General features: G+C 45.4%; 1 protein-coding gene across 1 annotated transcript in view; it reads right to left on the minus strand.

Moving 5' to 3' along the window:
- The window catches only part of KIF26B (kinesin family member 26B), a 300,351-nt gene that overhangs the window by 17,536 nt on the left and 264,542 nt on the right, over positions 1–18,273 (minus strand). The window contains exons 11-12 of the mRNA XM_059834163.1: positions 5,766–5,928; positions 1,210–4,648 (exon numbers count right to left, since the gene is read on the minus strand). Of these exons, the coding sequence (XP_059690146.1) occupies positions 1,210–4,648; positions 5,766–5,928 (3,602 nt within the window). The remainder of the gene's footprint in view (positions 1–1,209; positions 4,649–5,765; positions 5,929–18,273) is intronic.

An 18,273-nucleotide genomic window follows, 5' to 3' on the forward strand; every position in this document is an offset into this window, starting at 1 on the left:
GTTATGCATTACTCAGTTAGTTCACTGCAAATGAATCCCAGAGGTGAGAATCCCAGCAAGTGGGAATGGCTGGTGTATTAGGAACTCCACGAGAATAACACATTTTGGACAGCCAGTGCTACTGTAGAATAAGTAGCCACTGATATTTCACACATCTGTGCACACCACTTCCAATGCCAATGTGCATTTTTTTCAAAAGTAGGTTAAGCAGGACTTGCAGGACTTCAGCTTGGGAAAACAGCACCGAGGAAAAAGGTGACCAGCTGATCATTGCTCCTCATCCCTGTCCTGCAATTTTCTGAAACTCGTTCTGGTGGGAAGATGCAACAGTTGCAACTGCAAAGACTCTTGGTATGACCCAGGAGGCTCTTGCCATCTAATTAAAACGTCCTGATGTAGTGTGAAAGCTACTGGGGATTATAGCTGAACAAAGATTAAGTCTTTCTGATCCTTTCTATGATCACTAAAAAGGTTTCAGATCTGCAAGTGCTTCAGTCAGTAGTTCCCATATATTATTATTAATATAATTTATTATTTTTATCAATAAATTAATGGGAAAAGGACTCATAACTCAAAAGTTAAAAACCAAGAGTCTCAGAGGCAGAATAACAACTTTCAAGGGGCATGGGCACAACTTTGTTCCATCTTCTAGGTGGGAAGAAGGAACTCAGCGGTGGTTTCAGCTGCAGGGCATCTTGTACCTTTGGGCAACCAGAGCATACGAGCAGAAGTGGACTCATAACAGATACTGCTATTCAATAAGACTCTGGTCTTGTGCTGGTGAAATGTGCATACCAAGAGGGGAGTCTGCGCCCAAAGTGGATAAGAACAACAGTTACATTTCACCACCTCACAAAGGCATCCTTCTGGAATCAAATCAGAAGAATATTTGTATAAATAAATACTTGAATGTGTCTGCCATTGGCAATACTAACCAGTTTTAGGCATAATGTTATTCTGTTCATGTGAAGTAAACCTAAGTGAAATGGGTGAAGGGAAGACTCCACTGTAAACACAATGCAACCACACAGGATTTGTGCATGTTGCAAAATGAAGAAACTTGGAGCCTAGGACACTTACCCTGGTCTCGCTTCTCTGTTAAGAGATATAGCTGGTACTGAATTAGCTCACCTTTATGGCTAGCCTCTCCACCATGTACTAGTTACCTGCTTTGGTCTGTGTCCATCATTCACACCACTGCAAGCTTACCTGCATTTGATCGTTTCTTTGGATTTTTGAGACTTCGGCACCTGCCACTCGCAGAGCTGCTGTTCTCGCTCATGGAGTCTTGTGCTGAAGAGGCGCTCCCCGTTGCCTCACTGTCCCTCATCATGCTCTCATAGCCACTGCTCCCCCCGCTGTGGTAGAAAAGGGCTGTTTTTCCCATGGCGGGGGGCAGCTCCCCGCTCAGGACACTGCTGTTGTCGCTCCCGTGACCACTGCTGCAGCGGTGAGGTTTCCGAGGAGGGGTGATCTTGCTGTAAGGTGAAGGCAGCATGTGAATAGCTGGCTTCTCATCTCCGGGAAGGCCCCCACGCTCATCTGCCTCTGAGCTTCCCCGCAGCTGTAAGCCTCTGGCACTGGCACTCCCTTGGAGCAGCTCCGAAATCCTCCCGTTGACGGCCCGAAGGGGCAATTTGGAAGCAAGGCTGGAGCCCCGGTTTCTGCTGAGGGACTGCGTTGACCAGGACATGTTCTTCCCACTCGGAGGCAAGCTGGAGCTCTGCCCCACGGACTGAGGCAGAGACTTGGTCGAGAAGCTGAGTGTTTTGGTGGCAGAGGCAGACAGGCTGCGGGCCTTGGGACTCGCCAGCAGGAGCTTGCTGACTGCAGAGATCTTTGACTGGCTGGCTTTCGGGGAGGCACCTGCTGACTGGGAGAGGCCCGAGTTGGTGGGTGAGGACATGACACTGCGGCTGAGGCTTCTTCCGGCCCTAGGCATGGTGGTGTCTTTGCCAGGGCTCATTTTGGAGCTCACAGAGGACAGGCTTTCCGCTCTTTCCAGCGACAAACACTCATAGTGGCTTCCTGTGGACCTCCCGAGGGAGTTGGTCCTGCTGGCGAGCTGCTCCAGTTTGGCACTGAAGAGTTTGCTGCTGCTGTTGTTGCCACTGCTGTCGATGCCAGGGCCCTTCTGTTTGGCATTCAGCTCCTCAGGAAAGCTGGCCAGGAAGGACCCAGGCTGGCTGGAGGGACTGCTCGTGGTGCTGCTGGCTGCGCTGTGCTGGGGGCTGGCTCTGTTCTTCTGATCCAAGCTTGACTTTCTCACCGGTGGCAGAGGAGGGGTCCCTTTGGGTCGAGTGAGGACGCAGTGTTTGGGAGAGGCCATTTTCTTGTCAAGGCTAACCTTAGAAAACTGGGGGAGGGCAGGAGAGCCGACTCCACTGCTGTCAGTGGCAGTAGGATGGAGGTGACTGTCGGGCTCCTCCAGCTTGCTTGCCTTCGGGAGCCCTCGAGGGAGGCTGCTGCTTTTCAAGCTGTCACTGGAATGAACAGGGCTTTGGGTTGCAGAGCTGGACACTGCCACCTCACACCCATCCACAATCCTCTTTAGACTCTCAGATCCTGGGGAGACAGATGCATCCCCACTGCTGCTGCTGCTGCTAAACCTGTCCGCTGACGACTGCTTTGTGCTGTGCTCAGGCTTGGCTGAAACTGCGGCAGTGTCAGGCCTTGGCCCATCACTGCTCCCAGTGCTATCCTTTTTTACATCTTCTTCTCTCTTGAGCCAAGGGTCTTCAAATTTGATATCCTTCTTAGCATTGGATTCTTTCCCATCATGGGGATGAGCAAGCTTTGGGTCTGCAGTTACTGCCGGTACAGCATCATCAGTGTCTTGTGCTTTGAAGGTATTAACGGCAATACATGGGTAAACAGTAATGTTTGTCTTCATTGGGATGTAGCCTTCACAGCTGCTGAGGCTTGCGGTGTTTTTGATTGTGACAGTAGTTTTCCCTAGAGCTGATATTTTACAGCCTTTGATGGGTGGCACTTTGCCGAAAGCTTCCTCCCCCATTTCTGACAGTATAAGCACGTTGTCAGTCACTGGCTTCTGTTTGTCACTTACACAAATCATGCTGGCACTTTGTATGGTGCTCGCAAACTCAGAGACAGGGGGTTCTGCCATTGCTTCCCCATGCCCATAGCATGCCTGTGCTATGAAGCTGTGGCATGACTGTTCACCATCACTCCCTGTGCTCATTTCACTCAACCACGAGCTGATGGATGAGCGCCTGCTGCCATCATCCTGGGATTTGTCATCCAGGCCCAACTTTGGAAGTGGAAGGAACTGTGTGATGCTGACTTCAGACACAGGAGCTGCATTTGAGTAACATTCAAGATCTTCAGATATGCTGCTGATAATACTGACTGGCCTAGACCCAGAGGCCAAAGCCTGCACAGAGCAGTCACTGTTAAAACTGATGATACTGGTTGGGCGCCCATTGTCAAGGACCCCACTAATGGTTAGCTCTTCTACAAGGGTGAACACCAACTCGTCCTCTCCATTCAGCTCTAATGGCTGCTGCACAGTCACCATGGTGGTGCTCAGAATCTCCTTCTTGGATTCTGGAGAAATGCTTTGTTGCCGATCTTCATCGAGAACGGTCTCTTCAAAATCCCCATTGCTGGAGGACACCGACTTCTTCATGATCTGAGGGCTCATGCCTACAGGTGGGGTCCGGATTTCTGGCTGCAGTAAAGATTCACTAGATGTCATCCCAGTATGCTTACTCAGGGGAGCTGGTGGGGGAGTAGAGCTGGGCAGGACTCCTTTCTGTGTATACACCTTGCACCTCTGGGAAGGAGAAGTTGGTGGCTTGTACTCGGATGTCTTCGAGAGGCTCGCAATGCCAAGGCGGGGTGAACCCATTGGCCTAGGTTTGCCTTCCACAAATCCACAGGTGTTGAGACCTTCTCTGCTGCTCTGCAAGCTGGTGCTGTGTGCTAACTGGCAAGAGCTAAGCTCTCTACTAGAGCTGCCTGTTACACTCCTGGGAGAAGAAGGAGTTGAAACATTAGTAAGAGCTCCAGAAGGAACAGGGGAGTGATTTCTCTTAGTTTTGCTGGGTGTTGCATTTATATTTTCCTTGGCTTCTTGATCAGAATGCTGACATTCTGGCATTGTATCTTCCTTATCTGACTCTGGTAAGTGGCTAAGCTCTGCCAGCTGGCTTGAGACAGAGCACTTAGACATCTGGTCTGAGCTAAATTGAGCAGGCATCTCTTCAAAGGGAAATTTGTCGGTCTCTTCGCTGCCATCTATGCAATCCAGCCTCTCCTGGAGCTCTGCAAAGGTGTTGCACTTCAGGCAGTCTCTTTCAGATGTGCTGGGCCCTGATTCACTAACTTCCTCCAACCTGCCCTCATTTTTGGTCTTTTGCAGAGCAGGAACTATGGGAACAAAGTCAGGGGGACCCTCATTATCTGTCAGTTCCTTATCAGAAAGGGCAGTGCCATTGGGCCCAACGTAAATCACCGTGTCACATGACTGCTCACTGCTGGACGAATAATCAGGATCACTTGATAAATGCAAAATAGGGAAGTCTGGGTCAACGGTGTTTCTAGAATGGAAAGGTCTCAGCTGGGTTGGTCTCCGCATCCTGCCCTCCTCACAAGAGCTCTCTCCTCCAGAAGAACTTGATGTGTACTGCAATGTGAGAGAGACAGAGACCACAACATTTCAGCATTGCAAACAACTCCTTGCACGAAGAGCATACACCAAAAGGCCACAGTCACATCTAAACTCGGAGATCTCTAAACTAAGGCACAGAGCTCTGAAACTTCTTATCCACAGTCTTACAGCAAGCACACAACAGTGTTCTATGGACAACCCAATGCCCCAACTCTGTGTCCCACTCTAAGAGTCATGAGACTTCCAAAAAAAAGAGTACTGAACAAATGGATTAGGATCCCTCTCTTAATTGAGCCTGGCCAAAGAAATCAGGTATTTGGTAAAGGCTTTGCTCTGTGTGTGTGTAAGAAAACTCATTACACAAATAAGGCACAAAAAGTAAAGACAATTCCTGTTTGGTCATACTACCAGTGTGTGGAATTGTATAACGTGCACTCAGAGGTCCCTGGGGACACACTGCTGTGATAGCGTGTGGTCTGAATCCCTTCAGTCCATTGACAAAAAAGGTTTTGTCAGCCCATAGACCATCAATTTAAATGAAACGCATGAAATTCATTTGTTGTGCCCAATTCACATTGTAAACTGTACAGAACGAACCAGGACTCTAAAATATGGAAGTGGATACAACCCATCCTCACTCTACTTGGAAAATATATCACCCATATTTAGAAGCAGTGGGAATAAAAGGTGCATCAACGCTGGCAACGGATACACTGCTTTGCATTTATTTTGCTCCTGCTCTCTCTGAGAAGCATAGAGACTAATTCTTCATTAAGCCCAATTTCCTTTAACTCTACAGCAGTTTCTTTCCTTATTATGTCATTAGCACTAAAAGCATAACTGAAAATAAATGCTCTCTGACAGCTATATCATTAAATGAGGCCAGCTTACAAACCTGCTATAGCAGATACATCTGAACTCACTCCTCTGTATCTGAAGCTGAAGCGTTTACCCCCCCTAGTCTTTGCTGTGTGCTCTAAGCCACTCGCCTAGGACAGGGTACGTACAACCCATACACTTTGGAATTGATTACTGGTTTTGTTATATGCTGCTCTACCCCATCAAGGATCCTTTAGGGACCTTCTTCCTCCCTCCTCCACCATTACAAGAAGGGAGTTATACATTGTCTTACCTTAGTTTTCTTTTTCTTCATCCTTAGGACCCTTGATGCAATCTGGATGGTGGACAGTGTCTCAGCGTAGTTCCCCGCAGCAGCTGAAATGTGAGCTATCATTGTGGTGCGGCAGTTCATATTCCCCAAGGACTCCCGAAGCAACATGGTAAGCTTGCTGTCTCTGCAAAATAAAATGAATTAAAGCTACATTAGCGAGCAAGGTTTCACTTTGGCCATCGTGATGTGACTTGGGTCTCAGCAAGATTTTTTCTCCTCTTTTTAATGGAATCCTAATTAGTTTCCTTCCTCAGGTTTGCACTATGTTGTGTCTGCAGCTGAGCACGCTGAAAGACTCTGGAATAAAATTTAAACTTCTTTCCTCTTCCAGATTCCCCTTTTCTGTCTTCTCCTGGCCTCAATCCTTCTGCACTCTTACCACTGCCAGTACAGAGATGCAGACCAGCGTTGGAGACTAACTGTCAAGGAGCCACTGCATGAAACATCAAACTGCTGCCCTTTTCCAGTGCGCAGTGTGCAAGCAAACTCTGGCCCAGCTCTGGAGGACAAGAGGGTAGTGGATTGGATTAGATTAGAGGACCCAAATTTTTTCTTTTCTTCTAGGGCACTAGGCAACTCAATAATTATAATAGTTAAATCACTTAAAATAATTTTGGATGATGCCAGTGAAATACAAAACAATCAAGCTTTAAGACTTCACACAATTGTTCTTTCATATTAAATCTTTCTTCCACTGAGGCGGAAATCAAATTTTCTGTTCTTACCATTTACTCTATTCTTCAGCATAGTATAGCTTTTGAAATGCTGATGCCTTATTGTGGGGCTGTCTGTGACTGGACTAAGAATATGAATTTTAACAGCATAATGATGTATATATAACACTTCTGTGGTGGTCATCTAATCGTGTAGTCAGAAATACATGATATAATTTTTAAAGAGAGTGTTAGTTACAAGGTGTACAGGTCAACTGGATGGTTAGTTGGGAAATGGCATCCTCTTGAAGAGAGCCTCTCCTACACTAAAGGTTGTGGATGATACATATGGCTGAAAGCAAAGGCAGCAACAGCCTGATATTTACCTATTGCTAAAAGAATTGCTTTCACCATTGTAATGATAGCAGTTTCACTGTTGTAATGATAGCAATACCTTCAGTGGCTGGGGATCAGATTTTTGGGGCTCACTGCTCAATATCTGCTAATGGCCTATGGTGCATGTGTGCCTTTGGTCGTCCACTTAACATTCCTGGCTCACAGGAGTTCTGCATGAAGTTGCAACTGCTGGGAACTGAAGCTATGCCTACTGCATGGTGTTACAGGACATCTTGAAAAACAAGGGTTAAAAGCAAGTAAGAAGAATGTAAAGAAGATGCTTCATAACTGACTGACAGATGAACACCAAAATTCTTGAACCTCTCTTTATGGTTGAGGAAACAACAGCATTTGGGATGCATATTTTGATGCATCTACCAATAAGTCTGGGGAGCTCATAAATTGTGCTTCTCCTGAGATTTCCAGTACTTGCGATTTCAGCGAGGCTAGCAATACTGGAAGTAAAACATTTTTTGTTTCAGGACTTCTGCTTCCATCTGCTCCAGACACATTGAAGACAAGCTGGTGTCTTTGAGAAGCAAACAAACATCCATAAAGACTATACCGAGACAGCCTCACTGATTTCACTTGTGACCTAAGGCTGCTTTGAATCCACAGATCCAGAGTTAATAGACTACTGTATCTCAGGTTAGTGGCCCTCCTTTCCATCAAGGAATAATTAAGATGTCAAATTTTGTACATCAGTTATTGCCACTTGGAAATTATTAACATCTGCACAGAAATCAATAACAAGACTTTCATTTGCTAGTACTTCTATCATAGCAAAACATGAGATGACAGGGGAAAGGGCAAAAGAATAGATTCTGAACATGTCGGTCTCCTGAGAATACATAACCCATGCAGCCAGCATCAGCACACTGCGGCGTGGCTCTCCTAAAGGTATATGCATTATGAATATAAAATAATCTCTGCCATCTGCCTTGTACTGAAATACACCCTTGTAAGAAGAGTGATGATACAGGGAAAATACTTATACTGTAATTCAAATGATCCTCTGACATATACCAGATAGGAACTAAAAGGCAGGTTTGTTTAGGATTAAAGCCTGAAACCTACCAGCAAAAAAGCCCAGCCAACACTGATTTCTAATTTCAGTTTGCTCATTCAGCACAGTCTGCATCTTGACTATCAACTTCACTTTGCACCCAGACAAAATAACTAGCCTCATGTCAATATTGTAGGCTGAAAAATAAAATAAAGAGGAAGAAATTTGCTAAACACAGATTTTTGTCAATTCTCGTCATTGCCATAAGACAAGTTCACCTGTTCAAGCTTCACTGATCTCTCACAATAGCACCTACTAACTTCTAAAGGAAAGAAAGAAAATCAAAGAGAACATAACAACACAAAAATGTGTGGCTTAATTTTTAACTCACCCTATTCTCATCAAGTAAAATATTGGTAAAATATTTTAGATGTCTCACTGAAATTTGCTTGACAGACAGTGTGAGACACAAAGTAGATGCTTTGTTCTTCTGAACGCTGAGATGGAATTTCTGCCTGAAAAAAAGAAAGGCTCTGAATTGTTTCATTAGGTCATTCATGAGCTGATATTTGCAAAAGGAAAATTTCCCGTGAAAGCAGAAGTTTTACAAGAAGAACATCTGCACTTCTGCACTGGAAGAGCTTTGAGAAGGAAGACCTTTGTTGATCTTCTGGCTGTGCAAACTAAACTAAGACAGGAAATTTTGAAGAAGTTCACAGAAGGGCTGCTGCTCCTGGGTGCATGTTGCTCCCTGTATTAAGCAGAGGCTGGTTTGTAGAAGGTCCCAGATTTCTCACAGCAGCATAGTGAATTGCACCAATGTCTTTATAGCAAAGGGGAGATCTTCAGGAATGTTAATGGTCCATTTCTATTCTGCTCCATGAGCAATAAGATGATATGCCAGAGCAGCACAGTGACTCCATTTTATATACCTGTCTTCATTTTAAATGCACTTCTATGCCATCCACTAATGTTTTTATAGTTTAGAAAATTTACCATAACACATCATAAATATGGGGATATAATACACAGAGAACAATGAAGGTGGGGTCAGGAGGATACCGTACTTCAGACTCACAGAACCACAGAATCATTAAGGTTGGAAAAGACCTGTAAGATCATCAACCCAACACCACCATGCCCACTAAACCATGTCCCGCAATGTCACGTCCACACGTTCCTTGAACACCTCCAGTGAAGGTGACTCCAGCACTTCCCTGGGCAGCCTGTTCCAATGCTTCACCACTCCCTCAGTAAAGAAATTTTTCCTAATATCCAGCCTGAACCTCCCCTGGCGCAACTTGAGGCCATGTCCTCTTGTCCTGTCACTTGTCACTTGGGAGAAGAGACCAGCACCCACCTCTCTGCAACCTCCTTTCAGGTAGTTGTAGAGAACGATGAGGTCTCCCCTCAGCCTCCTCTTCTCCAGGCTGAACAACCCCAGCTCCCTCAGCCGCTCCTCATAAGACTTGTGCTCCAGACCCCTCACCAGCTTCATTGCCCTTCTCTGGACACACTCCAGCACCTCAATGTCCTTCTTGTAGTGAGGGGCCCAAAACTGAACACAGTATTCGAGATGTGGCCTCACCAGCACTGAGTAGAGGGGCACAATCACTTCCCTGGTCCTGCTGGCCATACTGTTTCTGATACAGGCCAGGATGCCATTGGCCTTCTTGGCCACCTGGGCACACTGCTGGCTCATCTTCAGTTGGCTGTCAACCAACACCCCCAGGTCCTTTTCTGCAGGGCAGCTTTCCAGCCACTCTTCCCCCAGCCTGTAGCATTGCATGGGGTTGTTGTGGCCAACGTGCAGGACCCGGCACTTGGCCTTGTTGAACCTCATACAATTGGCCTCGGCCCATCGATCCAGCCTGTCCAGATCCCTCTGCAGAGCCTTCCTACCCTCAAGCAGATCAACACTCCCTCCCAACTTGGTGTCGTCTGCAAACTTGCTGAGGGAGCACTCAATCCCCTGGTCTATATCATTGATAAAGATATTAAACAAGACCGGCCCCAAAACTGAGCCCTGGGGGACTCCGCTTGTGACTGGCTGCCGACTGGATTTTATTCCATTCACTATCACTCTCTGGGCTCGGCCATCCAGCCAGTTTTTCACCCAGCAAAGAGTGCACCTGTCTGAGCCACAAGCTGCCAGCTTCTCCAGGAGAATACTGTGGGGGACAGTGTCAAAGGCTTTACTGAAGTCCAGGTAGACAACATCCACAGCCTTCCCCTCACCCACTAGGCGGGTCACCTGGTCATAGAAGAAGATCAGGTTGGTCAAGCAGGACCTGCCTCTCATGAACCCGTGCTGGCTGGGCCTGATCCCTTCGTTTTCCTGCACGTGCCCTGTGAGCGCCCTCAGGATGAACCTCTCCATAATCTTCCCCGGCACCGAGGTCAGGCTGACAGGCCTGTAGTTCCTCGGATCCTCCTTCCAGCCCTTCTTGTAGATGGGCGTCACATTGGCAAGCCTCCAGTCGTCCGGGACCTCTCCTGTTAACCAGGACTGTTGATAGATGATGGAGAGTAGCTTGGCAAGCTCCTCCACCAGCTCCCTCAGTACTCTTGGGTGGATCCCATCAGGCCCCATAGACTTGTGAGTGTCCAGGTGGCATAGCAGGTCATTAACTGCTTCCTCCTGGATCATGAGGAGTTTATTTTGCTCTCCATCCTTGTCTTCCAGTTCAGGGAGCTGGATTCCCTGAGGATACCTGGTCTGGCTATTAAAGACTGAGGCAAAGAAGGCATTAAGTACCTCTGCCTTTTCCTCATCCTTCGTGACAATGTTCTCCCCAGCATCCAGTAAAGGATGGAGATTCTCCTTGTCTCTCTTTTTGTTGTTAATATATTTGTAAAAACATTTTTTGTTATCCCTTACAACCATGGCCAGATTGAGCTCTATCTGGGCTTTTGCCTTTCTAATTCCCTCTCTGCATGACCTAACGAGATCCTTGTACTCTTCTTCACTTGCCTGCCCCTTCTTCCAAAGGTGATAAACTCTCCTTTTTTTCCTGAGTCCCAGCAAAAGCTCCCTGTTCAGCCAGGTCAGTCATCTTCCCCCTCCAGCTCTTCTTATGGCACATGCACTCCAAAGCCTTTATATTATTAAGTCCATTCTGCAGCCTTTTCAATACTTAAAGGTACCTAATTTTTCTAACGGGATCACTTGGTGTAATAAAATACATTACTCTTACTTGTAAGCCTTTTCTTGCCTAACTCCTTAAATCATCATGGCTACAGCAAAATACTACTAAATACTATTCATACATCCCACACAGGTAAAATGCCAAAATAAAGTATGCAAAGCTCTGTCTCTGGAAAAGTCCAGACGCAGAAGCCCTGGGGGCGGGAGAGTAAACTTAGATGTCTCTAGGAAGTATGTCAGCAGGTAAGGTACAGAGGATCCAGAAAGGAAGAACTGTGAAGATTGCTAGGCAGAAAGCTCTGGTTCATTCCATGGAGTAGCAGCCCTCCATGTGGAGAGGAGCAATCTCTTCTCCATGCTGCTCCCTTACCTCCTCTGTATTTCCACCATCTCACATTACAGCAGCTACTGGAGGACTCATAAAGTTATTCGCTGAGTCTCTCAATAGCTACCACTAAGGAACTCTAGCAGGTATTAAAACTCCCCAAACGAGAGATGTGGCAGTCCTGCAGTGAGCACAGTATTCTCTATTTCTTCTCTTCTGAGACTTCACCATACAAACAGGGATCAGTGTAAATTAATCCTTTCACTTGCTCAGTAAGAAGGAAAAACATACATCTTTATGCTCCTCTTATACATATCTGTATCCTCCTTCTTCATGAATGATTAATTATACTCAGATTCAAACAATACAGGATCTTTCATTAGAAGAATGAAGATCATGATATGTTTCCTTGGACACTGCCTAAATCCCCCTTGCCTATGTGCATTAATTTAAAGTCTTTAACTTCATGACTGCATACTATTTCTCCACTAGACCCCTGCCTCAATCACTGCACAGGATAAACAGTGCTCACTGAACGAGAAGTTATTCAGTCTTTCATTTAATCCTTGCCTTTTAATGTGCAGACTTGTGCCTTATCTACTGTTAGGACTATACAAACTCAGCTCAGAATCCAGACTTACTGATTTCTTCAAAGGGCCTTTTTTTCTGTGGAGCTCATCAATGCAGTATCTATCTATCTGATGAATGCCTCTGAGGTGAGCTATATAATCCCCTGATAATACCTGCAGCACTGAAGACTTCACTAAGTATAGGTGTTTGGTGTGAAGCACTGATCTTTCAGAGTACTGAGCATTATATAGTCTTTTATATTCAAAGTACTGCTAACTTTGACTTCTGTTGCAGGAAAAATGGGGCAGCTGGTTCTGAGTCTGGGTACCCAGAAAAACAGGAACATACAATTAATAGCCCATCTAAAAATTTTAGGAATGCATTGGCAGAGCCATTTCTGAATGTGGTACCAGCTCCCTTCAGAATACTTCCCTTCTCTTCCACAGCCCTCAGTCCCATTTTCCACATGCCTTCCAACTTCTGCTACAAATTAGGGAAGGAATTTATCAATGACCACATTGCTGTACAGTCCTGATTCATCTCCAAAGCAGATCCTTTCTCAGCCTTGAAAAAGATCATTTTAGGGGTGTGGGGGAAATCCTGCAGAGGCAACACCATATATAGCCCATGGGGTCAGAGTAAGTTGGCCAGGACAACCTTAATTCTGGCATTTCCTGCCCCTGTAGTGACTGATTTCACAATCTGAATGCTCTTATTATATATTTTTATGTAATTTCATGTGGATTTGTGTTTACACTTCAATGAGACACCAGTAAGCCTGGAAACCTCCTATATATTAAAAAGCCTCATTTGCTGAAGGAGCCGACCAGCTGGCAGCAGCAGCCAGCTGCCACCTTTTGTATGGACAAGCAATAGAGAAGGAGGACATGACTCACAATTTACCATGAGGTTTTGCTACTATTAGCTGCCTGTAGAGAAACAGTGAGACTCAGGAGCACTGCTGTGCTGCAGAAGAGCTGTGCTCTGGTGTGTTCACGTCCTTTTTGCCATGGTCTTCTCTCACCAGACAATCCTGTTCTCTTCTATCAGTGTCTATCCTGGGCTTTCCTCATATGACCTTCTTACTCAAGGCCCCTCTCCCCACTCAAGTCCCCCTGACTGCTCACTGATAACCGGTAGAGGAACCCCGCTGTAATTTCGCGTGGCTGACTGCATCACACTGCATAGGTGAGGAGCAGGCCAGAGTGAGGCAGTGCCTTCCCGGATCTTCCTCTGTCAGGTCCTTCAGCTTTATGAGAATCTGTGTGAGCAATGTGTTTGAAGTGAGCTACGCAAAAAAGAGGCAAACGGTAATTGCTTTTGTTTAGGGCTGCAAAATAGAATTCATGAATAGAAAATGAAGCAATAAGAATAAATATTAGGCTCAGGAAATTCACAGGAGTTTTCATTACCCAGCATGTCATTCTCTGTATGAGAGATGCAAGCACAGGACTGTTCCACAAAAGGAGGGAATACTGGACAGGAAGCTCCAGCTTAAGTCTTGGAATAATTATTTTTCTGTGGAATTATTTAACCAATTATATTATATGCTTTGTTTGGGTTTTTTTTTCCCCCCACCTTAATAACAAATATTGTCTTTGTCTTCCCTTTCCTCTCACCCTACTGCTATGAGGATTTTGGCTATTCAGTGACAACAGCAGCACCACCAGGAATAGAAATAATTGTATCCCCACGAGGGATACAATACAGTATTATAACTAAGCTTTAGGACGTGTAAGGGTGTGTGTTTGTGCTCTCTATTAATTATATACCTTAGTGTCTTCCGAGGCACTTGGCCAAAAGGAGAAAGTTGACAACTCCCTCAAGGTGCTATTGTTACACGACCAGATGATGTATGCCCTGAGGTGTCTTGTAATCTCATTATTTATAGAGGTATGTCAAAAGCAAAATGTCAGTAACTATGGCAGTTATTTTTGATCATGAAGTCTTAACTCTGCTCCTTTGTGCTGATGCACTGCTTTATTCATAGTAATAAATGCTTGCATAACAACAGGACCACATAAATACTCCATTTGGTTTTGGCTCTTATTGCATGGAAGTAATCTCTACAGAGGACAGTTTATAGCTTAAAAGGCACAAACCCAATAGCAGATGTTACAGGTGTATAACAGCTGAGTTCATGATGAACCAGTACAGTTTGCTTAGTTATGTCTTTCCTTTCTGTTAATAACTTTGATAGAGGGAGAGAGGAAATGGAAGTAATGTGTGTAGGCACAGGCAAAATGAGGCCAGGTGGAGTGATAAAGCCCTCAGTGGTTGAGCCATGTAAGCCTGGCTTTGTTAGCAGAACAAAGCAAGGCAGTTGAAGAAAGATGGGTAACGTATTGAACCTTTGACCTGGGGAATCCTTCACCTGGTGAAATGAGGCATTGGGGAAATAATGAACTTGTTCCAGGTGGAAGCTGAATAGGCTGAAAGGGAAAATTAAGCAAAGTGGAAATCTCCACTGCCACTGCAGTTAGTTATCTTGTACGAGGTGCACGGGAACAACCCAGAAACCTGTGCTCACTGCACAGGGAAAGGGGGAGCCAGCTGAAGGGACTAGACTGAGGGGATACTGTGCTCAGGTTCATGTACTGGGAAAATTACAATCACATCTGGAAGGGATGTGACACTGCAGCAGTCAAGAGCAGAAGAAAGGTGGTGTTGCAGCCAAGTATGGGATAACAGGGACTTATACTTGAATTCTAGTATTCAGAATACTAATTCTAGTATTACAAATACTAGTATTACAAAATGTATATAAAATGTAGGGGGTTGCCCCCTATAATTCTTGTCTTTTAAGAGCCTTGCAAATTTCATATTGCAGAACAATCCTTGTGCCTGTGACAATACATGAGCATGTGGCAGATGCACAAAATAGCATCTTTTGTTTCTTTTCACCAAAGAGAAAAGAAAATTAATGGCAGAAGGACAGAGTCCCAATAGCTCCAGCTACTCTGACTCCTTGAAACAGACTATCCCGCACACCATAAAAGGGGTTCATTCAAGAGCCGTAGCTTTTGTATAAAAGTTGCTCCCAAAGCTGATGAAACTTAAATAGCCTGCAAAACAACCAAGAATATGTTATCCAAAAATGACATAAAATGCCCCACTCTTTCGAGGTCCTGCTGACTGATCTTACCAGTTCAAGCTTATCCATAGTAGAACTATCTCACAATAAAGCAGTCGCTATCACACCCCAGCTCCACATATTAAAGAGCACTTGGTTTCTGACGTTGCCAGACCAGGTCTGAGCTGCACACTGCTATGCTGGCCCTGGGGAAGCACAGAGAAATATGGCCCCTCCATCTTCTCATTTCTGCCTTGTGCCACCAGTGGAGCTAAAGCAGCACAGGCTTCATTTAAATAATTCAACCAATGAGAAAAAAAGGTTCCTTGCAGTCTTTGCCCTAGCTACATGAATTTACATGGTTTGGTTCAGGTGCACTTCACATTTTGGCAATATCAAAGTGAAGATATAAACCCTTATTTACAGGTCAATGTGTTACTCAGAAATGAGAACTCAGAGATCCAGATGTACTTTAAAGTCACAGCAAGAGCAAGTGTTGGGGTGAGAGGGAGGAGGTTGTTGGGAGGGCAGCTCTGCTGGAGACCACTGACAGTTTCAGATAGAGGACTGCACTGAAAATGGACAAAATGATCCCTCTATCCTCTGCACTCCAACTCGCAGCACAGAGCCAAACATCATTCACAAGCAACCATTAAAAACACACAAACAAAGCTCAAAGATAATCAAAAAGGAAAAGGATCCTAGTGGTCTGTCTCATTACAGTGCCAGCTCCTAATAAATTCTAGCTGAAAAACAGAAACTCGATTAATTCAGGGAGCTAATTAGGCTCAGCAACTATGTGTTGGAGTTAAAGCCAGATTCTCCAAAACCAGCAATGCCACTGGTTAAGAAAACCTGCACAATAAATAGAATGTCATTTACAGGAGAAAAAAAATGCCCACAGTTAAAACCAATAATGATCCAGATTTTAAATAATTTAAGGACTCTGCATGTTGCCAAGCTCTGTGCTAACTTCTACCAAGGTACACTCACAAAGGGAAGGAAAAAGCCTTCCCTCCCCCCATACCCCTCCTTGTTTGGCTCCCTTACTTGGACGCATCAGGGCAACCACAAGTTTGGCTCAGCTTATCTCTGTGAAGCCATTTGGTTGCTGTATATGAGAAGGCAATAGTTGTGTCTGCTGCTGAATAGCAACTGGAGTAGCTTAGGAGCCTGCCGGCCTCTCCTCCGGGCAGCACAGCAGGAGCAGGGCAGGGCAGGGCAGGGAAGGGAAGGGGTGGAGAGTGGCCAGCCAATGCCTGTGCCTATAGGGCAGCGATAGGGGAAAACACATAGCAAGACAGAAACATGAGGAAACATCCCCTGACAATCTGCTAAGGACACATTCTAGAAACCACCTTCACACCAGCCCCTCTGGTGGCTAACATTGGCACGAGCACAGCAAAGAGACACCCAGCAAGGGCATTTCCAACACCCCTCCATCAGCATGAAGAGCCAGATCCGCTCCGGTTGCTCAGCATCTCTGCTTGCAGCACTGCTGCCCCCAGCTCCCACTGCCTTCACAGGGTCAAGCAGTAGTTCGCAGGATTGAGCCCTTTGGGACGCCCTGCTATTTTTGAGCATGGCTGATTAAAGCGAGGCTCTCCACTCTGCATTTAAGAGGCTAAGTAAAGGGGTTGTTTTTCAGAAGGCTTCAGCTCCCTGCAGCTCAGCTGCTGCCAGTGTCATTGGCTGGGGTCACACATGCTGAAGAGCCACCACCACCAGTGACAGCCCCTGCAGAGAGGGCAGGGCAGCGGCCACCTCAACTCCCCTTTCAGCATAAACAAGCGCTTGCCTACCAGACTGGCATGACTCTTGTGTTACTCACATCCTAGGCAGCTAGGTGACCATTTTGGCTGCCTCCCTGGTGAATACAGCATGGCGATTTACGGGGGGACAGAAAGGCTGCTCACTGCCACACCGAGCATTCCCGTGCTGTCCGGCCGCAGGCAGCTCACTCCTGCGCACACAGTGGCACCCGTGAGCCCGAGCAGCAAGCAACAGTGCTTTGCCCTTTGCTTGCAAGGAGTGTTATGATTCATATGTACTGAGAGTGGAATATTAGGGTTATTTCCTCAAATGAAAATTAACTTCAAATGTTTGTAATTGATCCATGAATATTCATGATCTTTTGGGAGGTTTTCATAATTACTTCATTCTGGTTAGGCTCATTTGATCTGCAGTAGCAACAGCAGTAGTTTACACTCCTTCATCAAGATGCCAACAATTTGGCAGCATGACCTTCCCAGTTTCCTGTGGTGGAGAGCAGCTCTAGTTATCCTAATTGCAATCCCAAATGGAGTGGTACCTGAAAATAAATTGACTGCTGTTCAGTTTTAGAAACCACTCCACTTGGCACTGCTACTAGCGTAAATAGATGACATCTCCAGGAAACTGGGAAGGTCATTCAGCAAAATACTTCGCATTTTGATAAGTAAGATTTTATATGCCAATCTCCTATAGCCTTCAGCCCACAGCATTATAGCAGGGGGCAGTGAAAGCGCACACGCTCCTGTGCGGAAAGGAATAAAAGAAAAAAGAAGGCAGACTTTGGCTGTCATTAATATTATGAAAATTATACAATTCATCTATGCCACTCACTAGACATATTCCCAAAGAAAGTTAGGCTGAAGAGTTCATGCTGCCTATGCACCTGCATGCAAGGTTGCCTTACCACCTCCAGCAATAAACTTCTAGCCTGTTGGCCAGTTTGATGAAACATTGAGAAAATAATACAAAAGCCTCAAAGACAGTAAGTCTCTGTAAATGCTGTGAGAATTGATGGCTGGGTGGATGGAGAGAAATCTTATTTGTGCTCCCATGGAATCAAGACTGAAACTCCTTAAACTACACTCTTGAACACACCAGAGAAAGCACACAGATGAGAGACATTCCCAGCCACAGGGGAACTTTCAGCCAGTATTTATACCCTTTTGGATATCAAAATTAAGAGTCAAACTGTTAGAAACATTATTTTCTCAGTGCTCGTGCTCTCAGAACTGGTCATTTAGATCAATAGACCAAAAAAATATGCACTCATATGAAAGTGGGTCCTGACTATAAGCTGTCAAAACACAAAGTAAAGCAGTGAAAGTATTAAACTAGCAGCATTAAAGCAAAATAAACAGAAGCCTCAAGTCATGCTTCCATCTTTGTTAACCAATTGATTACCTTTTAAAGTTCCTCTTCACATACAGCTCCAAACTCTGCTTCACAGAGAAGCATGAAACTGCTAAAAGCTGCTAAAAGAAGCAATCCCTATCCATTGGCAAGGAAGATGGACTTTGCAGCAGTT

The sequence above is a fragment of the Gavia stellata genome, chromosome 2, assembly GCF_030936135.1.
Source record: "Gavia stellata isolate bGavSte3 chromosome 2, bGavSte3.hap2, whole genome shotgun sequence".
NCBI lineage: Eukaryota > Metazoa > Chordata > Aves > Gaviiformes > Gaviidae > Gavia > Gavia stellata.